At 32.7% G+C, this 26802-nt stretch overlaps 3 protein-coding genes across 3 annotated transcripts; 1 reads left to right on the top strand and 2 right to left on the bottom strand.

Annotated features, from left to right (window-relative positions):
* The first annotated feature begins 1796 nt into the window (after positions 1 to 1796).
* Positions 1797 to 6054, top strand: LOC123922642 (probable E3 ubiquitin-protein ligase BAH1-like 1). The gene is made up of 6 exons (XM_045975361.1): positions 1797 to 2351; positions 3442 to 3686; positions 3800 to 4057; positions 4479 to 4616; positions 5335 to 5393; positions 5553 to 6054. Exons 1-6 carry the CDS (start codon positions 2198 to 2200, stop codon positions 5656 to 5658), a joined length of 960 nt encoding a protein of 319 aa, XP_045831317.1. The 5' UTR covers positions 1797 to 2197; the 3' UTR covers positions 5659 to 6054.
* A 1515-nt stretch (positions 6055 to 7569) lies between these two features.
* Positions 7570 to 8973, bottom strand: LOC123922569. Its single transcript, XM_045975295.1, has 3 exons — positions 8572 to 8973; positions 8354 to 8475; positions 7570 to 7892 (listed from the first exon to the last, which is right to left on the bottom strand). The coding sequence occupies exons 1-3, from the start codon at positions 8846 to 8848 to the stop codon at positions 7776 to 7778; spliced, it is 516 nt and encodes a 171-aa protein (XP_045831251.1). The 5' UTR covers positions 8849 to 8973; the 3' UTR covers positions 7570 to 7775.
* Positions 8974 to 11070: 2097 nt separating this feature from the next.
* Positions 11071 to 18077, bottom strand: LOC123922500 (ABC transporter C family member 14-like). Its single transcript, XM_045975234.1, has 12 exons — positions 17732 to 18077; positions 15158 to 17365; positions 14670 to 14990; positions 14456 to 14542; positions 13734 to 14363; positions 13420 to 13584; positions 13010 to 13304; positions 12608 to 12822; positions 12217 to 12522; positions 12041 to 12104; positions 11701 to 11940; positions 11071 to 11591 (listed from the first exon to the last, which is right to left on the bottom strand). The coding sequence occupies exons 2-12, from the start codon at positions 17273 to 17275 to the stop codon at positions 11491 to 11493; spliced, it is 4542 nt and encodes a 1513-aa protein (XP_045831190.1). The 5' UTR covers positions 17276 to 17365; positions 17732 to 18077; the 3' UTR covers positions 11071 to 11490.
* Positions 18078 to 26802: the final 8725 nt, after the last annotated feature.

Below are 26802 nucleotides of genomic sequence, written 5' to 3'. Positions count from 1 at the left end.
TGAATGAATTGGAAACCGGATGATATGATAATAAAGTAATGATTGTATTGTTATTGAATTGGCTGAAAAGGACGTTGCCAGTTTCTAGATTCTGGTAGAAAGGGTAAGATCAAATGCAAACGCAATGTGTATTTTTGTTGGAAAACCTCTCTTTTGTCTGCTTGCGGTTGATCAAACGGTTCAGATTACAACATAGTTTTTTATTTTAATTTAATATAAAATTTTGAGATAAAATCTAGACTATTCGATCAACATTGAGTGATCTAAAACTCGCTAACTACAAGTACAAGACTGCATCATTTTTTGAATGCACAGAATCTAAATCTCAATTCCACCAACGTGGACTATTTTTTATTTTGGTAATAAGATTTTTATTTTTTCGAATTGAGTCAAGAACTAATACATAAAAAGCTCACAAATAATTTTATGGTTGTGTCCAACAATGCAAAGGATAGATTCGGTATTGTGATTGGATCAAGACGCAATCAAATTGTGTTCTATGATTCATGTTGAGTATCTGTATCTTACAACCGCATATCTATTTCAAACTTAAATCCTTCACATGTCACTCACTTGCAAGGTTGTCAGAACCGGACCGGTCATCGAACCGGCAAGCTCACCGGTTCAAGGTTCAATTGGTCGGACCGGGTTCAACCGGGGTCGAACCGTTTTTAATTAAATATATATTTTAATTAATATATAAATAAAAAATATGAATAATTGTTCAATATTTCATAATTTCACACATTAAAAAGATAAAATATCAAATGTCAAAATAAAATAAAATTTATAATTCAAACCAAATTAGAAATTATATAATAAACTAAGTTCAATAACACAAAATAGCACCATAACATCAATTGACAACATACTGCTTTCAAAAAAAATCAATTGACAACATACTACCAAAACCAAGTGCCAAGTGAAAAAGCAAAAACTAAATGTTCATCAAGTTCATAAAGACTAGTGTCCAAATGCATAGCTAAATGCAACGTAATAATCATTATAATGTTCATCTAGACATAAAAAGTTAAAAACTAATAATCATTATAGTCTTCAAGGTAATAGTAGTACCGCCGGCGCCGGAGCAAGAGGAGGAAGGGGAAGGGTTTGTGGCAAGGTTGAAGAGGGTGGAGGAGAGAAGAGAAAAAAAATTAAGCGTTTTTACGTGATGACTAATGAGAGAAGAGAAAAAAGATGAAAAACAACTTTTCCTATTCCTACGTTATTTCAGATTTTTTTTTTTTTAAAAAAAAAAGAAAAAGATTTTGCCTTGTTTTTTAAAAAAAAAAAAAAAAAAAATTGCAAAATCGTTTGGACCGGCCGGCCGGTTCGCCGGTTCAACCCGGTTCAACCCGGTTCGCCACGGTTTTTTCCCGGTTGGTTTCCTGTCCGGTTTTCGATCATAACCGAGCCGGTTTCATGGCCGGTTCACGGTCCGACCGGTCCGACCGGCCGGTCCGGTCCGGTTCTGACAACCTTGCTCACTTGAATTATACATTTATTCATTGAATTAAACCTCTAGTCTTTGTGTTCCGAATACACAAAAATAGTTTCACATGTTTGATAATTGAGACTAAATGTAGTTTATATACAACACTTACATTTTTTAAACCACCGAGGCGCCTACAAAACCGTGACAGGTTAACCCAAAACGGACAATCTCTCGAATTGTGAACTTGAGGTTGGATCATAGCACCTTGCATAAAATACATCACGTAGCAGCTGTCGTTCTCTGCTGTAGTTTTGGTAAACCCTCTGATTTATATAAGATAAAGCATTTTTTTAACTACATTTTTCCAAAATTAAAAGTTTCAAATATCTTTTTGTTTTTATTATTTTAATTTAATGAAAAGAGGAGTAAGTAGTTTTTGATTGTCGAAACATAAAAAAGGTAGTTTAAAAATTGTGTACCGCAAAAGATATCGTATCTGATCATCCTGGTCGTTCTCCACGCGAATTTGACTTTTTCATTGCAATTTACAACTGTACTCTTTAAAACTTAATCACACGCTAAACCATACCATTTCCGAACTTGTAGGACTTTCAGATAATTACGGGAATCAATCTCACTGTAAAAGCAACAATAAAACTCCTCCCAACAACAACAACTTCAAATTCAAATTCAAATCCATCTTGATCGTGTGAAATTGTATTGTGATTACTGATTACTCCTCCATGTTCGTACCAAAAGAAGATGAAGTTCTGCAAAAAATATCAGAAGTATATGCGAGATCATGAGCAGGAGCAGAACAAGCTCCCTGCCGTTGGATTCAAAAACCTCAAAAAAATCATCAAAAAATGTAGACGATCTTCTCAATTGCACAAAAACTGCCCCGATCAATGCCCAGGTTAGTAGCTTCACCATCCGATTTAGGTCTATTCACTTCTCATTCATCTCTATTCGTGATCGATCATTTAGAATAGTTGTATGATCATAGGTTATAAGATGATATATGAATAATTAAGACTAATGTTGTATTTATCTAGTGTCATGACCAATTTTATTCATGAATCTGTGAAGGTTGAGCTATTTAGGCTCAGTTTGAATAAACAACTTATCTGCAGCTTACAACACAAATGCTTATCGTAAGCTATCATGATAAGCGCTTATGTATTACATAAGCTATTTTTATTTTTTTTGCTTTCACCACGGTTTAATTTGGTTTCTGGCATCAAGTGGTTCCAGCCCCTCCCGATCGCAGTTGCGGGGGATCGAACTTGGTCCTCCTCCTCCCTACCAAGTTCAGCGTCAATGACCACTAAACCAACTAACGATTGGTATTACATAAGCTATTTTTAAATTAAAGCAAAAGATAAATTGTTTCTATACATGCTACAAGCTCTTTTCATAAGTTATATTGGAGAACTTGTGAAAATAAGTTGAAAAAAACTTATGAAAATTATCATAAGGTGTTGTTTTTATAAGTTCTCCCAAACGGTCTCACAAAACTTATGTCGGTAGATAAACTCAAATGAGTCAATCCAAACAGACCCTTAGTATCTAAAATCAAAGAAATTTCAAAACCATTTAAGAAATTAAAAATCCCCAATCACATTACTCATTTTGGTATGTTAATTTGTAAAATTGTCAAGGTGAAATATTAATAGAGTGGAATGGAATAGAATAAAATAACATTCAGTTTTTTAAATCTAACTATCATATTTCATTACATTCCACTTAATTCAGCCCATTCAAATATACTCGAAGGAGGGGCAGGGATATGATCAAGAACTATTATTTTGTGGATCATTTTTGGAGTTAGTTTAAGGAATCAAACCCTAATATTATTTGGAAGACGAAGTTGATGATTCACTAGTATTATGTTATGAGAATTTTTAAGCTGCATGATGAAGTGTCTTATATATGATGAGAATTTTCAATATTCATGCATTTGTCACTACCTCTGAGCTAACTTTGGTGTAATATTTTATTTTCAGTGTGTGATGGGACCTTTTTCCCTTCGCTTCACAATGAAATGTCAGAAATAGTGGGATGCTTTAATCAGCGTGCACAGAAATTGCTGGAAAAACATCTTGCATCTGGATTCAGAAAGTACATTCTCATGTTGAAAGGAAAATCAAAAGGAAATCATACTACTTTAATTCATGAAGGCGGAGATCTAGTTACCTATGCACTGATAAACGCTGTTGCAATTCGCAAAATACTAAAGAAATATGATAAGGTGTTTAAATTCTTCCTTATTTCTTTGGCATGCTAGTTTAAGTATTGACATTACATGTTTTGATTATACGTTATGTTCTTTATATATGACCACCACTACTACTATGACTACAGATTCATTATTCCAAGCAAGGGCAATTATTCAAGTCACAAGCTCAGACTATGCACAAGGAAATTCTTCAGAGTCCTTGGCTTATTGAGCTTATGGCATTACATATCAACTTAAGGGAAACTAAAGTCAACAACTTACGGGAAACTGAAGACAACTCAAGGAAGGCACCTGCATTATTTCAGGAAGATAAACCATCACTTGTTTGTGAGCCCTTTGATTCTATCAAAGTAGACATTGACTTGACATGCTCTATATGCTTGGTAAGTTTCTTGGTTTCTTTTGTTGGATGAATTTCTCTTTTCTGTGCATCACTCCGATTTTGGATGTTTTCATTTGGATTGTAACATATGCAAGACTAGATCAACTTACAGATCTTGAATTGAAATTTTAAAATCAGTCTAGTTTTATGTTTCCACCAAAAATCATATTTACGCTCAAAACTATTTAATTTTTAAAAGGTTTCAAATATTTCATGTATGTCACATGGTTTATTGAATCCATTCCAGATATCCTTGTATTGTCCTAGATTTTCCTAAGCAATTGGTCCAAAGCACTTGACTTTTGGTTTTGTATTACAATGGCAATATCTCCTTAGTTTCAACAGTATCAATATACTTTTCTATGTGAAAGCATCTCTCATAATTTTCTATTGATATTTTTCATCTGGCTCTTCCATGACAGGACACCGTGTTTGATCCAGTTTCTCTAACTTGTGGCCACATATTCTGCTACAGTTGTGCTTGCTCAGCTGCCTCTGTTAGTATTGTTGATGGACTTAAGGCAGCACATTCAAAAAAGAAATGTCCTCTATGCCGAGAGGTAAGCCATAAGCTAACGCATATAGCAAGCTCTCCTATAACTTTGTTTACTTTAATGGGAATGTACATCAGGGTGGATTTCCATACTTACATCTATAACTTTTACTAATTCGTGTATATGATACATGTTAAAACTAGTAATTTCATTCTTTACTGGCCATTCGAGTCAATGAACCGTCATTGAGTCGTGACTGACATTGTCATAATTGAAATGTGGGCATATACTTAATTACTTATGATGCAAATACAATGGCCAAACAAACTTTTAATGTCTAAAAACTGCTAAAATTTAAATAACATTATCTGCGCATGAAACCAGGAACCGGGATTCTGTCCTAAGCTTCATTGTTCCTACAGTTGATGACTACGTTGTATATAAAGTTTGCTTGAAACTTTAGATCTTCTAGAATAAGCTTAATAGCCCTTCTGTTGTAACTGTTTAGCTTCATATTTTAATATTGTGATGATTGATAAATGGCAGTTTCCAGTAAGATCTGTTTACTTATTCTAGGCATCTTAATATAATACAAAATAAGTATGATTGATCGCTTGTTCAAAAAAAAGTATGATTGATCAGTTATTCTCTTTCACTATTAAAGACTTGGGCTGCTAAGAATTGGCGAATCATTATTGATAAATGTCAATCTTTTTATGTTCAAATAACATCACTCTTATTAAACTGATTGACAACACACATACTTTTATACTGTTGATTACAGGCAGGGGTTTACAAAGGTGCTGTGCACTTGGACGAATTAAATATTCTGTTAGGACGAAGGTATGCTTTTTTACTCCATTGGCAAATGAATGAAATTAAAATGAGATGGTAACAAAATCCATTTAAACTCTGTTTTCATTCATCTTAACTGTGATGTTATAGTGTTATTAATATATTATTTCCAAGTATGTTAACCTAATAATTTCAATATGTATACAGATGCAAGGACTATTGGGAGGAAAGGCTTCAGATGGAAAGGGTGGAGAGGGTCAAGCAAGCAAAGGAGCACTGGGAAACACAGTGTAGTGCGTTCATGGGCATCTAAGTAGAATAACTTCTACCAACATAGTGTGACACAAGTGGCAGATACTTGGGACCTTAGCTATTCGATCCTCGGCCGGTGCATATGGAAAAACATTTGTTGAAAGAGGTCAACCTCTTGGATGGATCTCAGTTACCGCGAGGGGATTAGTCTCCGCGGAGGATACCTTTGGTTTACAAAAAAAAATGTAGAATAACTTCTCACGGATTCAATGGTGTAGTTGTAGGATGAAACATCAGTATCCATTTTATACTTTGGCTTTTATGAAAATGTTTGAAGAAAGAAAAATTTATACTTTGGCTTTTATGAAAATGTTTGAAGAAAGAAAAATTTATACTTTGGCTTATGTATCTACTAAAGGACATTTATTTGCTTTTATATAAATAAAGTATCACACTATCGAGATAGACTGTAAACTCCAGCTTATCAGAACCTTGATTAAGAGATTGTTCTATTCCACCATTTGTTTGAGAAATTGTTCTATTATGATAAATATTTAATTACAAATTAAGTTGTCTGATGAAACTAAAGGGGCACATTAATTCATTGTTGTTTAGAGGATAGAACTAACAAGGTAGAAGTCTGTGTTGATTCCAAGACTGTCTGGGCAAGTCTACAAGCTGGGGCGAGATGTACTGTGACAGGAAATACACTGGTGCAGCGTATCCGTCAAATGATTGAGCTTAATTGGGAGGTGAAGGTGAGGCATATTTATCGCCAAGAAAACGGCTGCGCTGACAGCCTTGCTGATATGGCTATTGATTTAGCAACTAATAAGTATATATCCTGAACAAATTAAGGATCGTTTTATTGCTGATTTAACCGGAGTCTCGTACTCCGCTTCTAGTTGTAGTGTAATCTTTTTGGGCTTTTGCCCTCTGCAGTTCCAAAAAAAATAACAAAAAACCTCATGGGGTCAATTGTTGATCCTGACATGACATGAACCATAACAGGGAAAAGTGAAAACCACAAGACAGAACATGTATGATCACAAATTATCTAAGCCATTCCAAACACGTTCCATTCAAAATTACTGTTCTCTTGAATACTTTTGTTTTGTCCACAGCAAGTTAAGAAGACCAGATTACTTCATCTTCCCCAACAAAACTGAAGCATAAACTGAAAACACTTTGTTGTTACAGAAAATGAAAAACCAAATCGAACCGCAAACTGAACCAAAAAAATACAAAACAAACTATTTATCTCAGAAACAGTTCGTTCACCAAACTGTACTTAATTTCCAAACAGAACTGTGTATCATATCATCGAACCATGGGTGTTAAAAACCATTGGTCAACCAAACCTAACAAGCCTCTATTTCATTGTACTATCTCCATACTCTAAGACATTAAAATTGACCTGAAACAACACTATTCATGGATGAGAAGCATCACTAGATTCATCAACATCAAATTCAAATGAAAAATTGAACAAAATTTGGCAGCCCCAAAGCAGAGACAATCTCGTGAACAGGAGAACCAGATAGACTGTTTAGAAGGTGGTTGTGGTGAGGAAGAAGAGCCACTAGCATGAGTGTCATAGTCACGGCAGGGACATTGCACTAGGTTATCAGTGAAACACAAACTGAAAAGGCGTCATTTTTGCAATTTTTATTGTTTTAGATTGGGGGGTGAACAGATTGATTTGTTAAGTTGAATAATTCCCTTTGCAAAGAAACACCACAGTTGGTTCGAAAAACAGTTTCAAGTGAACGGGACCATAAAAGAAGTTCAGCACGAACGATTCAATTCAGTCATACTAAACTATTTTGACAGTCTTGTTCAGTTCATTTTGGTTTCCTTTAAAAACAAAACTATCAACAGTCCTAATCTAAACAGTTCCAAACACATTCCATTCCATCCAAAATTACTTTAATCTACTAATTTCTTACCCAACAAAAAGCCATACAAAAAATTCAAAAGCAACAACAAATTTTATAATGACATTCATATTACATGAGTAACATCCGATGTGTTAAAACACAACTCATCGCAACAAAATTTTATCCATATGAACCCAAATAACAAGAGAAAGCTAGCCATAGATCAACCATTACAACGCACAACCGCACCAAATTTGTAATCTAGGATAGCACCGCACTTGCTCATAGGCAACACATTTCATTTGCCAACAATGAGCGGATTCTTATCTTTATGTATGTAATAGCTCATACACAATTTCTCTAACGTTGCAACCGAATGCTGCATAGGATTTAGCTTTATATCCATCATCATCCTCTGCAAAAGAACCGATAAAACATTAAACATCAGATCAAACAGTCACATAAAATCCTAAAAACTAGTAGAGAACAGAATAATAATGCAACATTTGTGATATATTGTCAACAAATTGCAACCACTCATGTGTGTGGTCAAATGTTCCGCAGATTATTGTATCATTGATTTACACTATAAAAAAATAATCTTCATACTAATCACATGTTTGGATCGACTTATTTTTAAGCTTATAAAAAACAACTTATACAAATAAATAAGCTTTTATGTATTATTTATAAGTTTGTTATTTTATGAAATAATAGCTTATGAAGCTACAATTTTTACTAGCTAAAAATTATGAATTAACATAAAAACTTATTTACGCTGATGATTAAAAGCTTAATCAACACTAGTAGAAACAGAAAATTAAAAAAGTTTAATCAAACCAAATGTCCTAGAAAATCAATAGTGAAAAACCAAACCTGAAAATCAGCTCCATATTTCTCCACTAGCCGACTAATATGAAGACGTTGAATTGAAGTCAAAGGTTGAGGAAGCGAACATTTACCATCTCTACGCCTCTTTCCCAATGCCGATTTCAAATCTACACCACAAAACCAAAATCAATCAAATTATTCAAACAATTCACAAATTCATTCAAATTTCAACTAAATATGAACAATTTCTGATAAGAACATACCGTCTTCTTCGAGATCGCTTCCGGGATCATTGAGGTCATCGGAAACAGACGGAGCTTGAAGTGAATCAGTGAGGGAGTTAGGGTCTGAGACGACGCCGAATGAGGAATAGTTTTTAGTGACGGTGCCTTGGTCGTCCCAATTAGGATCCTCCGTAAGGGATTGTAAGAGTTTTGGAGGAATGGTGAAAGCGGGTTTGTGAAGTTTAGGGTTCTTCTTTGGAAGACCAACACGTACCTTTGTTCGAGATTGCTTGTATTTTCTTCGAGATCTTCCCATTCTGGTTCTCTGTTTGAGTCTGCAATGGGTTCAGCAAAGGTGAAAGGGTTTTTCGAGATTGAATTTAGGGTTTAGGGTATCAAATCAAATGTGTTTATCTCTCACACAGTACTCAAGCCTAAACGCTGTCGTTTCGTTTGGGATTTTAGGGCTTCAATGGGCTCATCTGGCCCATTTATATTTAATTGTAAATTTAAATTTTATATTTATTTCTGCTTGTTACACCGCTCTGATACGTATTATTTAACAATTGTAACAGTAGTTGACAAAAAAAAATGTACTACTTAAAATACATATTAACTTTGTCACTAAATATAAGACATCTTTGAGAATTGAGAAAATCACGAACATTAAGAAAGTCGATTGTGTATTAAATTTGTTAACAATTGCCCAAGAGTATTTAGACGAGATGACGTGAGTTTTTTCTAGTTTAACTAAGGTCCTGAGTTCGATCTCTGACTTAGGTATGTAGTAGTGCTAAAATTCTTAGGAAAAGTTTGCCACTCATTTGAGTCTCGAATGATTAGTCTCTGCAATTGTGCGCAGAAGATACTCGGTTTACACCAAAAAATTGTGGAAATTTAAAAATGGTCTTATAAAAATGGGAAGAAAAAAAAACTCAAGAATATCTTATATTTAAGGACGGATGGAGTATTTTAAGTTAGGGTAATCATCCATTTAGAGGTTTGGAATGTACTTAATTAGGTGAATTGAATTAAAGTACAGGTACGCATGTAGGTTTGGAATGTACTTGGGTGAATTGAATTAAAGTACAGGTACATGTATATTTTTTGAAAACTAAGTTATGTGAGTATATGTGAACTCAGATCATGTATACCCCCTACTTGAATGAAAAGTATATCACATAAAATTTGTCCTCATTTGTTAGATATCCTTATTATTGTTGTTGTTTGCCCTAGCAAGCAATTAGTAATGAATGACAGATCTAACCTACTACTAGTACCGTACGGAAGTAATGGGGTTGCTTACCTGTAAGTGAAGCTCCTAGGAAAAGCAATAAAGAACAGTAGTTAGAAGATGATGGTCAGTACTTAGAAGATTAGTGTATTATCTAAGTATGAGTAGGAATTACACTTTGAAGAAGTTGATTAAGTGTGTGTTTGGTTTGGCGGCGAAGAGAATTGAGTTTGACAGAATTGAGTTTGAGAGAATTGATTTTGGCTAAAAGTGAGTTGAACAGAATTGATTTATGTTTGGATACATTTACTAAAAGTGATTTTCACCAATTTATATTGTTTGGATAGTTTAGATCAAAATTACTTTTGGGATGGCTAATTACCAAAATAGGTTTTAATTTAACTGACAACTAATAGTTAAAAACCACAATTAAATAATTATGAAAAATAAAAAATACTCCATCTTCATTTCTCTAGAACGTTCCCTTTACCATTTCCATTCTCTTCTTCCTTCATCTCTTAGTATTCTTCTGTTCATGTCTCACCATCACAAAATATCACTCTCATCAAACAACTATTCTTCAACGATGATTAATTTCTCAACTTCTTTTTTCTTCACCACAAACCCTCAATCTCCTTTCCAAATCAATGAATGATATTTCTCAATAAATTACCATTTTCACTCTCACAATTCTCTAATTTCAAGTTACAATATCGCCGCCTTGCCGCAAGCACCCTCTCCTCTGCCTTGTCATTTCATCCTTCTTAGTAAATCTATTGATCTTGGGTGAACAACCTCTTATTTTCTCTTCCATCACCGATGGACTTCAAAAGGGCAAAAGAGGCAAAATTGACAAATTAACGGTGACGTAATACATGTGGTGGAGACGCGATTTCCAGAAGCTAGGATTTGGAGCTTCTCCTAGAATTGATTTTGGAGCACAGAATCGATTTGAAAACAGAAAGCCAAACATATTCAAAAAGTGAAAAATCACGTTTATAGCTAAAAACGTGCGTCTGTTGGTTGCAAACGCCTAACCAAACAGACACTAAATCCAAACAATTCATGAACCTTGGAGTAAAGAGTGACTCAGTGAACACATATGTGGGATTGTCTTTTGATGCAATCTTATCATTGTTAACTTTCATAGAATTTTAACATAGGTGTGATGAGATTAAGAGATTTTGATAGGAAAAATAATATTCAAAATTGTCAAATGTGCTTTTATCCAATCAAAAACTCACTCAAGACTTTATCAGTAAAAAATACAGTTTATAGAGAAAAGTACATGGTATGCTTGTGGATGGTGCAAAATTCAAATTATTCAATAATAGATAATCCAAATGCAAATTTGCAACTTATTAGTCATAACAATTTGGTGCAGAAAATCAGGATCTGTTATCCCTACATTTTTTACTACTACTACTACTAACATTACTTTAACCGAGTGCAATTACAATACCATCTCAAAGCGTCGTTACTCACACACTTCGTTCATGGTCAAAATACACCGGCAATGAATCAGCTCATCTTTAAATGATTTTGCAATGGTGCCTGAACTGAACGTTTCTACAAAAGTTGTGTCAACTTTCTACAACAAATAGCCATCTTTTTCCACGCAATATACTCGAGGAACATGTGTTGTTTTCTTGTTATTGTCTTGCTATAAATATTGATGGTGGAGAAGCAAACAGATATATGTGAAGAGGAGCTGAAGTTTTTTTTTACAGTCCGGTAGAACGGTTGGCATACTCTTGAACCAAAGCTGCAAACAGTGATTGCCTCTGGAGCAAGTTTGAAGGTGTGTCAAATTCTTTCGCGCGACCTATTAACAAAAAGCGAACAAAATTTAAGCTACTATACATGATCAAAATAGTATTCAAGATTAATATATATGCACCGACAGTGTAAAAAGAATAAAAATAGATATATACCTGCATCTACAACTAACACTCGATCGCAGTCCATGACTGTTGGTATCCTGTGAGCAATGCTGATGATGGTACGTTGCGCAAAATCCTCTCGGATGATCTTCTGAATTACAGCATCGGTTTGAGAATCGACTGAAGCAGTAGCTTCGTCCATAAATAACAGTCTGCTTTGCTTAAGCATAACTCTCCCTAAACAAAGCAACTGCCTCTGCCCCACACTCCAGTTATCTCCATTGTCAACCACTGTAAATAACATTGCCATGGCATTAGCATAAAGAGAAAGCGAATAATATCGGAAGTGGAATTCAGGTAGTTCAAATAAAATGGTAAGAGTCTTCAATACCTAATGAGTCAAGTTTCTCAGGCTTTGAAGCCACTGCATCTTTCAGTTGACACCGATCCAAACTCTACAATACAAAGCTTATAATTAAGACTATTTGCCGATGATAGCATATATGTATCAATGAAGTTAAACAAAGTTTTAGACCTTACAAAGACAGTGATGGAATTTTTAATTACCTTCCATATATCATCATCTGTATACTGTCCAGTTGGATCAATGTTACTTCTAACGGTTCCTTCGAAAAGGACAGGCTCCTGAGGGATGATACCGAATCGAGATCTGAGATCATGAAGTCCTAAGGCACATATGTCAATGCCATCAATGATTATTTTCCCTCCAGTTGGTTCCACCAGTCTGAAGAAAACTTGAATCAAAGTCGATTTTCCACTCCCCGTTCGACCAACAACACCAACCTTTTCTCCTCCGTTAATGCTTAGAGTAATTCCTTTAAGAACCAAAGGAGTGTTTGGACGATATCTAACCTGTTTTCCAGAAGTTTAATTTATTACCATAAGCAACTAGTGTGTTTCTCAATACAAGATTTCTAACAGGAAATAATATTGGTACCTGCAAGTCTTTGATATCAACATGGCCATGACCGGGCCAATTTGGAGGAGGTGAGCGATCCTTAATGATCCATGCTGCTTCTGATGGGATATTTGAGAACTGTTTTATCCTTTCAACTGATACCATTTTGTTTTCAATGAAACAGCTCATGTATATAGCCCAGAACAGCACCGAATTTAACGACAATCCATATGAGAGAGACAAACCAACATTTTCTACATCAAACACAACAATCCAAGTCAGTTCATCATCTCAATAAAAGAATATTATTGCAATATAGAAAAAGCAATATCATTGTTCATTCATGAACAAATTTTAGTGTTACTTGGCTTGTGAAAAAGTGCGAGCCTCACGGCTTATGACAATGTAACCATTTCACAAATCTCTTTTAAGTAAGCTTACCTGGCTTTATGATATTGCTGGGTAGCGTGACCATGAACAAAGCAGACATGCAGAAAATTAAGCTTCCAAGCAATTCTAAGCGGAAACCCAACCATGCGTTGGAACTGAAGTTGTGAAAATCCATTCGCAAATTAGAATTCACTCGTTTAATGTTTTCTAAACCAAATTCCTTCTGCTTTCTGAATGCGCGAACTGTCATGACTCCGGATATGCTTTCGGAGAAATGAACAATCACCGGTGCTTTTGTAATTGAATCCAGACGTGTTAATTCACGAGATGTAGAAAGAAAATAGCCCTGCAAAACCAAAAGGAAAAAAAAAAAATACATGAAGTTTTAGCATAATGTGCATAAGATATATTTATTGAGTACTATAATGGATTTAATCTGTCAAACAAGTGAGTATTCGTACCCGATACCAAATGTTCAACCAAACAAGAGGAATCAGCAAGAAAGCTGTTGGCCATGAATTCTGGCATGTGACTATGAAGATACTGATCACTGTGATATACATGGCTACCACAAAATTGATAAACAAAGGGATGAAGATATCAACATTGGTCTGATCAGTTGATGCCTGTGGAAATTGAAGAAAAAATAAAATGTTATAATTATACATGCATATTTGAAATATGAAACTAATGTAAAAGTTTATATTAATATGAATTAGTTTATTCCATGTAAACATTAAATTAAAAACAGCATACTTGAGCCTTAAAATCTTACCCTGCTTAGAATCCTTCCAGATGGAGTAGTGTCGTAGAATGCCATTGGAGCATGCAAGATGCTATTAAGAATTTGAGTGAAGAAAATTTGTGCTGTCTTTAATCCAAAGATTGTTACAGAATAGGATCTCAGCACTATCAGTAAAACTGAAACTACAGTGATAATTGCATAGACGGAAATAAACAAAGAAGGATTAAAAAATTCAGCACGTTCGACCGAAGTTTCATATGCCAACCAATAATCACTAGCCATCATAGATGCTTGCCACAAAAATGAAAGAAAGAGTACTGCTGAAATTCCCATCCATCCAAAAGCCTCAGTGCAGTAGAGTTTATAGATATTAAGGCTAACTTTTCCGGTTTCTCTTTCCTCATCTTTGACAAGTTTAGAACTTCCCTTATCAGATTTAGGCTGATCAAGAGAATTACTTTCGCCATTGGCTTCTCTGCTGTTATTAGACGCTGACTTAGATATGATCGGTTTGTTCGCGTTACTTTCGCCATTGGCTGCCCCTTGTTCTACTAGTTCCATAGATGTCTCATGTGCAGCTACCAGAATACCAAAATCCAATCCAGAATCAAGTAGGTCATTGTACCGGCCTGATTGAACTATCATTCCGTCCCTCATCACCTTTTTACAAGCAAATATATATATACATGTTAGAATAACTCGCTATTCACCAAGGATCACATGCGATTAGAAAAATGAAAAAAGAGACTTACCACAATACGATCCACATTATGTAGGAAGTCTACTTGGTGTGTTACAAGAACAATGGTCTTGCCTTTCAATGCCCCCCTCACGCATTCCTGAATAAAAGATAAACGATATGATTGAAGTCAAATATTTTCAGTACACAAACGATTATGATTGATTAACAGTAAACTTAATACTGAGAAGAGGAATCATTAGCACAGAGGATGAGAGGATAAGCACCTTAAATATTTCAGTGCCGGTATGTGCATCGACTGCACTGAAGACATCATCAAGAAGATATATATCACAGTCTTGGTATACAGCCCTAGCAAGTTGTATACGCTGCTTCTGACCTCCACTGAGGTTGATGCCACGCTCTCCGATCTCTGTCTGATCCCCAAATTCCATCATCTCTAAATCTTTCTCCAAGCAACAAACCCTGATAACTTCATTGTATTTTTGTCTGTTCATTGGTAAACCAAACAGAATGTTTTCTTCAATTGTTCCGTTTTGAATCCAAGACGTTTGTGCAACATAAGCAACAGTCCCACAAACTTGAACCTGTGAACAAAATAAATAATCATGGTACAAATTAGTATGCTCATTTTTTGGTAGAGGAAAGAACCCATAAAGTCTGACAAAAAATTATTTCAGTCAGAATGGAAACTTTGGTTCTACAAATTAGTATACTCATAGTAAAGAAATTAATGGCCTTAAAATGAAGATACCTTTCCAGAAGTTTTGTGCATTTCACCAAGAATTGATGCAAGAAGAGAAGACTTTCCAGACCCAACAGTACCGACAATAGCTGTGAGCTCTCCCTTATTAACCTTCAAATTAATTTTTTTCAAGTCTTGTTCTAGGCCATCATCATCCCAAGTAAAGGTACCGTCTTGAACATCCACAGCAGTTACTCCATCACACCCTTCACTTCTCTCAACTGAATCATCCCTCAGTTCCCTGCTAGACATGTACCTATCTAATCTCCCAAGTGATACCAATGCTTGTGAAAGAGCTATCATGGACTGAGGAAAAGTCCTAATAGGCTCCTGCAGGATCTTAAACACAGTTGTTGTAGTGAAAACAGTTCCTGCATCAAGTGGAACTCTAAGCAAAAGTGCGGTACCAAAAGTGAGTGTTGATATCAACATAGGAGAGCTCCACAGCACAATAATGTTTCCACAAATCGAGTACATAAACTTTGAAAGCCACCCAAATTCCGCCTGACGGAAACTCAAGATTCTACTGTTGAAATGATCTTCCCATGCCTGAAACTTGATCACGCGCATGTAATTAAGCATCTCATTCACAGCTTTCATTCTCGAATCACGGCTTATCATAGCTTGAAACTGGTAGCCTTTGTTCTGTCGAGTTGTCACTATGATAAACACAATAACAAGAAGAAGGCAAACAAGTGCTGTAAGCGCGGAAACACCTAGAGAATTGTAAAGCAAAAACAAACCAATACCAACTTGAAACGGCATCATCCAGATGGCATGTAACTGAAGCATCATATCGGATAATTGTTGAGTATCAACAGCCATGTAATTCACAATAGAACCAACACCGTGATCCTGTCTTGCAGAACCAGACAGCCTCAAACCCTTTTTATACAAAGAAGTAATGAGAGTGCTTCTTATAAGCATACCAAGTTTCTGTGAGTTGAAGTTGAAATGATGAGTTGTTAAAACTTCAATAAACTTGGCTACAAGAAGAATCAGCACCAAATAGTAACCTTCATACACAGAACTACCTTTTCCAGAAGTGAAATCAACAAAGTCTTGAATTAAAACAGGTCCAACAAACATAACAGATAGCCTAATAATAGCAAGAACTGCAGTGAAGATTATATCTTTCCAGAAACACCGAATCAACGTGGTTCTAACCGGATGCTTCGATCTCTCATCCGATTTAGGCCATTTTGATTCAAAGATAATAGACATCCTCTCAGCTCTATGTTGTGGAGAAACATGGGGAACGTCATTGAGATTAAGCGGCGACTCATACCCTTTACTCAACAAAGGGTTTAACCAAATCCAAAAGGTCTTAGAAAATTGAGAAGCTGTGGCAAAACCAGTAGTAACAGTTGGTTTATACAAACCATGATCATCATGACCATTTAGTTTTGTTTCTTCACCATTATCATTAACCAATTCAGATTGTTCTCTTGCCTTAATAACACCAGTGGTACCTTTAACACCAACAAAAAGCAAAAAAAGCGAAAAAGGTAGCGAAACGAAAGACACGACATCATCTACCATAAAGCTAAAGAAGTAATTATCTCCCACCAAAGACACCAAACGTATAACACCAGAAGCAGTGAACAAAGAAACAACAACAAAACTGGCAATCCAATAAATTCGAAGTGATAAAGGATAAACAACAGCTTCAAATCTTTTAACATGGATGATTAAAATCACAAGGACTAATTGAGTTATTGCTTGAACAACCCAAAATAGTCCATCAAGTTGTTTCCATGATAATTCAATATTAGAACTGCTAAATACTAAAATGCAAGCGATCGTGTATAACATCGATACAAAAATCGTTGCAATTAGAGTTAGCTTGTACCATAGAGTTGTTCTTGTTCTTAAAGATCTTATGTTACTGATTAAAGGTTTATTGATTTCTTCTGAATTAGTTCCATTGGAACTAGTAAACCTTGGATAGAGCTTTATGATTGCAAAGACTAATAGAGTAAACAAGAGTAAAACATCAACGGCTGAAAGAATAGCTCTTTGAGGACATGGTGAGAGGAAAATGAATCTCAACCATTGAGGTAATGCATCACCTGAAGAAGATGAACATGAAAAGGATGTGATCCAAGTTGAATCTAAAGAAGACATGTTTATGTTTTTTGTGCAATCAATGAATCAATCCCTTGAAGAATATTCAATACTCCTTACTTCAATAATCTTGTTTCTCTACTACATACCCTGAAAGAATCACCAACAATAACAACATCATTAACATTTTTTTGACAGAAATAACATCATTAACATGGTTGTAACAAATTTTTTAAAGGAAATCAAAACAAGTACTAAGGGAAATAAACAATAATGAATATGTAACACAAAATAATGATGATGGTGCAAAAGTAATGAATACAAAAGTACAAGTTGTGAAAACATAAAGGGCCAATTGATTAAAATGATGAGATGAAAATAATGATAAAGTATATGAATATGAATATATGAAAAGTAGAAAGACCAACTGGCAAAAAAACACGTTCTCTCTTTAAGACACAGCATAGTACATATCATATACTGACACATAGCTAGCATAGCTGAAAAAATGATTACCTTTTAGTTTTTTTGGAGATTGTTTTATGGCTTTAATAGAGAAAGAACAAAGGTAGGACTATGCAACGATGTGTAGTTGCTATGGCCTCTGGTTTTTTGAGGAGGTCAAGTTCCTCTCTCTGACCAGATTTTCTTCTCTTAAGGCCTAAACTGCTTAGGACCTCTTCTTCTTCATCTCTTAAGAACTAGATAGCTTTATTATTTGATACAATCTTAATGTTCATTTAATAAAATTATTTATTAGTCTTCAAATTGGACAAAGACATATTTATGAGACAATATTATAGTATTTTTTTATAATGACAATATTATAGTACTCATCGTCAACAAAAAAAAAAATTACTCCCTCCGGTCCTTTTTATAAGGAACAATTTGGAAAAAACAATTGGTCCTTTTTATAAGAAACAATCATTAAATTTATTCTTACAATTCCATTTTTACCCTTATTAAATTGTATTCATTCCAAAGTTATGCATTAATTAGAGTGATATATTCCCTAATGATAAATTAATACACCAAGGTTAGTTTTGGAATAGATTGTAAAATTTTAGAATTTTTATTAAGAAAGATAAGGTTTCTTGGTATGTGTGTTTTTTCCAAATTGTTCCTTATAATAAGAACCGGAGGGAGTATTACAGTACTCGGCTCCCGATCCTGTATATATAATATGATATCTCTATCGATCTAAGTTCAAGCGGACACATGTAATAGATATTATAAAATGGTTTATACAATGTAAGAATTTTTTTATACTAAAACGAATTGTTTGAAAAAGAATTTATAGATGAATTGATAAATATCATTGAAACTTATTCAAACCTAAATAAGGAGTCAAGATTCTCTATATTTTTTATTCACTCCATTTTTACCATTACTTATATTTTGGAAATATAGATGTAATAATATACTCTCTCCGGTCCTTTTTATAAGGAACACTTTGAAAAAATTACACAATCAAGAAAACTCATTTTATTAATAGAAAGTCAGTTGACTGTTTCACGTATGTTAATATTTATGTTTATTTATTAATAGAAAAATATGATTAAAATAATATGTGTGAATAGTACACAATACAGTAGTTAACTGGTTCATTCATCGTGAGACGGAAGGAGTAGTACTTGGGAGAAAAAATGGAGAAAACAAATTCCAACTCCTAAATAAGTCAATCCGTCAAAATAAGTTATGTACATTTATTTTGTAGGCCAATGCTTCCATGTACCAACATATGGTTCATCAAGGACCATGATTTATTTCAACCTAACATTGATATTTTTAATTAATTTAAGACTAAATATAAAAACATATAAAATTGGCTATTAAAAGGAGTATAAAATTTGAGTAAACAAAAATGGGAGTATAAACTTCAACCATAATTAGTAAAAAAAAAAAAAAAAAGCAATCAGAAGTTTCTGAATAGAAAATCAGAGAGGTTATTTAAATACTAAATATTTCATTAATCATTTTAGTAAACGAAACATAAATTAAGAATAATAGTCAATTTTTTTAAAGTTTTTTTGTAGCCCTCTAATTCACAATAGAAAAAGATTCCAATAAACTAAAATTTGGAATAAATAATTAAAATCTGACCTATAATTATTGCATCCATGAATCAAATTTGAATTCTACTCATTATTCCAGTGAAGTTTATTACTAATAACTTGAGTTTAAATACATGATTTTTTTTCTTTTTTTTATAATTTGAATAATACTTCCTTTTTTTAAAATGCCCTTCTTTTGACTAAACAATTAGAAGAATAAAAAAATATTATAAAATAGTTTATACAATATAAAAAATTATATTAAATTTTTTTTTCCTTAAGTTTAGAGACGAAATGATAAATACTAAATAACACATTCATGCATGTATATATATATATATATATATATATATATATATATATATATATATATATATGTGTATAAATAATATTGTAGGACAGGGTGAGCAAAATAATTGTAGGACAGGGTGAGCAAAATAATTGATTCAATTGTCAAACTGCTTGTTAAAATATCTACCTATAAAAAACAAAGAAATGTGATGAAAAATAAAAATAGAGATAAAAAAATACTGGTGTGTTCACTCTTCCACACTTATAAAATCAACCGTATTATATAAAAATATATTACGAGAGAAAATTTAAAAATAAGTAAATTAGTTGAATAAAGAGTAATTAAATAAGGATATATATGAAATAAATTTAAATTTATAAAAGTATTAAATGAAAATAATTATGTTAAATATGATTCCTTGATTTGTGTGATTTTTTTAAATTATTCTTTATAAAAAGGACAGGAGGGAGTAGTAAATTAACTACACACATATACTCCATACTAGTATATGATGCAAGACAAATTGTCAAGTGGAACACATTAACTGGAGAGATTAGTTAACAAATGCCCATTTATCAAGAGAAGAATTAATTAATGTTTTCAAACAAATCAAACAATATTTAAATCTTGATGCATTAGATCTTCAAAATCAAAGTAGAAAATTATTTTATGTATTCCTAGAGTTTTCATATAAAGACAAAGTCCAATGTCCCCATACTGTAGTAGTTCTTTTTCCACGGTTCCACCTACCCATATCTAATCAGTTCTACTCTCTCCCCTTTTTTTTATAGAAGAAAAAACAAATTGTTTCTACATTTTTTTTATCTTAATGCTCAAATTTTAGACATATTTTTTAGAATGTAGGACGGACGCCCTTTTTGAGTACCTCAAATATGACCCTGGATCCGTTCTAAAATATAATAGTTAGTTTGACTAGCGTATGTATGTCAACACACCATTTTGATCATTAATATATTTAACTTTCTATTAGTAAAAATTATAAAAATTTGATATTTTTAAAATACTAATCAAAACAAATCAAACAAAATTTTATATGTTAATATTTATATATATTATTAAAAAATATGATCAAAGCAAATTTAGTTAAAGTATCTCTTATAAAATGGGACGGAGGGAGTAAAATAAAATTTGTGTGATACTACCATTGATCAAATCAAAAGAAAAGTTGTGATGCATATTAGTCAACTAGAAAATCGTGCCATGATCTGGACAGAAACTGAGATAGGAAAAATAAACCAAAAAACTAAAATTCAATTAAATTAAATTTAAAGAAGTTACATGTGAGTTTCCCGTTTTCAGTCAGATTCAATGCCCACGACTAAGAAAGAAATATTCAAAGAAAATACTCATTTGTTATTGCCGACGACGGAACAATAATATATTCAAAATTAAAATTCGGTATTTTAAATTATAAATTAAAAACTTAGTAGTATATCTTTTATATTATAAGCTTGTATATACAAGTAAACCCTAAACTCTAATTTGTTTTCCCAGTTTTTTCTCCATTTTATCATGGAATTTTTATTAAAAAATAATATAATTTTGTCTTGACTAGGATTCAAACCCGCAACCTTTCAATGGGGGGCAATATTTCCAACCACTATGGCAAGTATACCAATTGCGATTAAAATTATGTGCAATAATTGATAAGCACCATCAATTTTAAAAGTATATCGTATCAAAATTATTGTTGATTATATTATTCATCACAAAATATTTTTATGTCTTTCCTGATCAATGATTTTTTTCTACCGGATCATAAATTTAGAGAATAATTGTCATGTGAGATTTGGAAAGTTATTATCACGTGTGATTTGAAAAGTTATATATATATTCTCATACTATGACACCTTCAACAATATTGAAATCTATTAAAAAAAAAACATCTTTCACATTTCAATGTCTCATGTAACATTGTTTATATCACTTTTTAAATTATTTATTATGCAGTTTATTAAATTGTAGTTTTTTAAAATTGGAAAAAGAATTTTGTCAAAAAAATATAATGGAAAAAGAATTGATATTTTTTATAAATACCCTTTATTTTTACGTTAATGTATCCAAACATAAATCAATTCTGTTTAACTCACTTTTAACCAAAATCAAATCTATCAAACTCAATTCTGCTAAATTAATTTTTTTTGCAACCAAACACAACCATAGTCATGTCACTAATCACATTCATTATTTTGATTTTAACATTGCAGATTTAATATTAACCGATGATCAATTGATACGATATGCACTAGCAGATATTGAGATTATGTTACGTAGTTGTGGGAAGAGTTTAAAAGATTATCCTCCAATGCTTAGAGCAGACACATCATTAGTTCCTGATATACAAAATAGTTTAATACACGACGAATTGAATTATAACAAACAATCATTAGCTGAGAAACATGTTAGATTGATGTCAACTATGACTTCAGAGCAACGTAAAGTATATGACACAATCATGACAAGAGTTAACGAAAACAAACATGGTGTGTTTTTTCTTTATGGTTATGGCGGTACAGGGAAGACATTTATCTGGAGGGCCATGTCATCCGCATTACGCTCAAAAGGTGAGATAGTTTTAATAGTTGCCTCAAGTGGGATCGCTGCATTGCTTATACCTGACGGTAGAACAGCACATTCAAGGTTTTGTATTTCTCTAAATGTTGACGAGTTTTCAACATGTACCATAGTTCCTAAAAGCCCTTTGGCGCTATTAATACAAAAAGCAAAACTCATTATATGGGATGAAGTACCAATGATGCACAAACACTGTTTCGAAGCTGTTGATCGAACTTTAAAAGTTATTCTCAAGTATGTTGATGAAAAAATAAACACATTCCTTTCGGTGGAAAAATTGTTGTTTTTGGCAGAGATTTTAGACAAATTATACCAGTATACCCAAAGGTACAAGGCCAGAAGTTGTTCATGCTACTATTAATTCTTCGGTTCTTTGAAATTTTTGTGAAGTTTTAACATTGAGTAAAAACTTGAGACTTCTCGGTGGTGCTTCGAGTGCAGACGTTGAACAAAGAAGATTGTTATCGAAATGGGTTTTTGGTGTTGGCGATGGAGAAATTGGAGATGACAACGATGATGATTTAGAACTTAACATTCCATCAGATTTATTGATTCCAAATTCATGTGATCCTCTTGCTTATATCTTTGAAAGCACTTATCCCCAACTTTTACAAAACATGAACGATATAACGTATTTTCAAAAGAGAGCTATATTAGCTCTAAAAATTCAATAGTCGACACAATAAATGATTATATGTTGGATTTAATTTCTGGCGAAGAAAAAACATATTTGAGTTATGATACTCCACTCACACAAAATGTAGACGGTCAAACAGTGGATGATGTTCATACTCCCGAATTTTTGAACATGATTTCTACGTCGGGGCTTCCAAATCACAAGTTGAGACTCAAAGTTGGAGTTCCAGTTATGCTACTAAGGAATTTGAATAAAAAATTAGGATTATGCAATGGAACAAGACTTATTATTACGAGATTGAGAAAATGTGCTCTTGAAGGAAAAATTATTTCAGGAAGTGATATTGGTGATCAGGTTTTCATACCTAGATTTTCTCTGACACCATCCGACGTAAGAATTCCTTTTAAATTTCAGCGGAGACAATTTCCTATCATGATTTCTTTTGCGATGATTATTAATAAGAGTGAGGGACAATCTTTAAAGCATGTTGGGATATATCTTCCGTCGCCAGTGTTTTCACATGGTCAGTTTGTATGTTACAATTTCAAGAGTTACTTCTAGAAAAAAAATTAAAAATATTGATCATCGATGACGACGGTGAAGATACGACTAAGACTTCAAATGTTGTCTATAAGGAAGTCTTCCGTAATATAACATAATTTTCTTTGTATGAATATTTATCCAAAATTATTGTTGAACTATCGTTCAATATTACTCCACTTTTTTCATATACCTTACATTATTGGAATTATCATATCTTATTTAATCATTATATATCTTACAGCTAATCAGACCCGTGTGCACGGGTCGATGTTCTAGTTTTTATGAACAGTCGAATCAAGATGAATTATGACCAATGTTGTGATGTGAATATGAGATTCTCTAACGCAAAAAATTCACATTCATACAAATGGTATAAAAACAATTAATATGTGAGATTCGGTATATTCTCCTTCTAGACAAAATATATAATAATTCATGAATTGAATTGATGTTTTATAAAATAAAAATGCGTGGCAACCAAGAAAAAGAAAAGTAAACGGTAGAAGGATTAGAGTGGCCGAATGGTATACAACAAGCCAACAAAAAGTAGCTCCAAAATCAACCTGTTTTGGAGCAAAATTGTCATGTAAATTCTACTACTACTAAAAATAATAATATTCCAGTAATGTATTTTTGTATAATACATCCAATTAAAATCAGAGTTGTCAGTAAACCAAAAAAAAATAAATCAGAGTCGTCAGTTGCCTGCGCATATAGTACATTTTTCTGTGAATATACATATATATCAACAACAAAGCATTATTATTTTCTTAAAAAAAAATAAAAAATCCAAAGCATTGTTATTAAAATCTGGCCACACAACACTACACATGTTAAAACTGTGGTAGGTGATAAAATTAGTAGCTACCACCTTTCAAAAAAAAAAAAAAAAAAAAAAAGCTACCAGCTGTGGTAGGTGTGTGACCATGCACTGCACGAGGCAAATATTCTTGTTAAAAAAAAAATTGATTCTGTAAAATAAAAGTATATTTTAATAATTACATATATTAGACAATAAGCTACGCTGCTATAATTTTTTTTAGATGCAAATTCACTACGTAGTTTAGTCTAACTAGGAAATGCGATCATTTGATGCACATTCTTTAAGTTGTTACACCGTCAATTGTCCGTTGCTATACTTACTTGTAATCCTACTTAATAAGAGTTGGTACTTTGCTTGTGATATGTGTGCAACGTTAACTAAGGCCATCAAGGAATGACTAAATACGATGATAATTAATTGACTTATGAAGAAAAAAGTTTTTTTTAAGAATTTAAATAGAAACCAACAATTTCCAAACGTGGTGCTTTCCTTGAAAACAAACTTACACCAATAAATTTAATCTTTATGTTAAATATACTTGGATTTTATTCCTCAAAAAATAACTCATAGAGTGAGGTTGCCCTTACATGTTTATAGTTGGATTTTAAGTACTTCTTGTACTTGGGGTCAGAGGCGGAACTAGGGGTGGCTGCGGGTGGCTACGACCACCTCCAGAAAAATAATAAATTACTAGTATACCCTTGGTAGTTATATAAAATTACAAAGTTATATTTTATATATATATATATATATATATATTTTGGTTTCAGAGTGAAAACATGAGTATTGCAGTCTGACCGAGCGGATAAAGTGGTGCTCACTCACCAAGAGTATCTGGGTTCAACTCTTGTTGAATAGTTTTCTGTTCATATTTTTTCTTTTATGTTTTTATATTTTCTTTTTTTTAAAATAAAATCAATTATGGTGCCAAAATTTTGTCTTAAGCCATAGCAAGGACATTTTTCTAAAAAAAATTAATTTTCATTATATATCAATACAAAAAATGCACAATTTTTTTTCTTCTAAAAAAGACAACTATTTTCAATTAAAAACACAGATTTTCTTTTCAGTATATATGTAACATAATAATAAAGCATATGATTTTCTAATGATAAACTTTGTGTAAGTATTAGTTCAAAATCAATTATTGATTATTTTAAGTCACTTGACACATATGGAATATTATTTTTAAGTATGTAATTTGGTTTTTTGATAATCAAAGTTTTGTACACAATATAAATTTTGTATTTAATTTTTATACTATAACTTTTTTAGTGGCCCCCCGAAAAAAAATTCTCAGTTCCGCCACTGCTTGGGGTTGTTTGCTTTTATAATAATTTCCTTTTGCTTCAAAATATATATATATATATATTCAACATTCACCCTCACGCCTAGTGTGGGCTCGAGTCAAATGCACACATTGCAGTCATTAATCCGACTCTGATACCATATTAGAATTTGGGAGGCCTACAACACTATTTGATTTGGTGCGTAGATATAAATGAGAAAAAAATTTCCTTCCACCCCCAACAATTAACCCTTCACCCATACATTTTTTATGATATAACCCTTCACTCATACATTTTTTATGATATTCCAATTTTACACTTTACTATATTATTATTTTTTTTACCTGAACACTCATGCAGAGTGGTTAGGTATGAATATTCATAACAAAACACTCATACAAAGTGGTTAGATATGAATATTTATACTAGAACACTCATGCAAAGTGGTTAGGTATGAATATTCACACCAGAACAGTACTCGTACAAAGTGGTTAAGTATGAATATTCATATCAGAACACTCATGCAAAGTGTTTAAGTATGAATATTCATACCAAAACAAAGTGGTTAGATATGAATATTTATATCGTCAGAACGAAGTGGTTAGGTATGAATATTCATACCATAACACTCATGCAAAGTGGTTAGATATTAATATTCATTATGAAAAAGTTGAATAGAATTAAGTAAAAAAAAATATTGTAAGAAATAATATAATAAAGGGTAAAATTGAAAACTCGTAAAAAATATAGGGGTAAAAGGTTAATTGCATGGGTGGAAGGAAATTTTTTCTATAAACAGTGGGTGGCTTGATAACAGGTGGTCCAATAAATCTTGGAGAAGCTTTGATACCCTTTTAGAATTGAATATTAAATTTAATTCATTCTTATAAAATCGGCTTGCAAGATGAGAATTACCTCTTAATCATAAATCGTAGTCCGAGCCAACTCACACATTATATAGTGCCTTAGTCATCTAGTGTGTCTATTTTCCATGCATTGATAGTCTCAAATATGTTTATTATTGAAAAAAATCGGTTGAAATCTGCAAGAGTTGCGCAATATTGTAAGTAATTTTTTAGTTTAATGTGATGGTGCCTCCGGTTGTGGTAGTGGTAAATTCAAGATAATATTACCCTTTAATTTGTTTGGGAGCAGCTACGTGAAGTACTCCTTCCGGTCCTTATTATAAGAAATAATTTGGAAAAAACACACATATCAAGAAACCTTATCTTTCTTAATAAAAATTCTAAAATTTTACAATCTATTCCAAAATTAACCTTGGTGTATTAATTTATCCTTAGGGAATATATCACTCTAATTAATGCATAACTTTGGAATGGATACAATTTAATAA

Source organism: Trifolium pratense, linkage group LG1, assembly GCF_020283565.1.
Source record: "Trifolium pratense cultivar HEN17-A07 linkage group LG1, ARS_RC_1.1, whole genome shotgun sequence".
Classification (NCBI taxonomy): Eukaryota; Viridiplantae; Streptophyta; class Magnoliopsida; order Fabales; family Fabaceae; genus Trifolium; species Trifolium pratense.
Note: the sequence above shows the minus strand (reverse complement) of the source record. Positions and strands in the feature narration are given on the sequence as shown.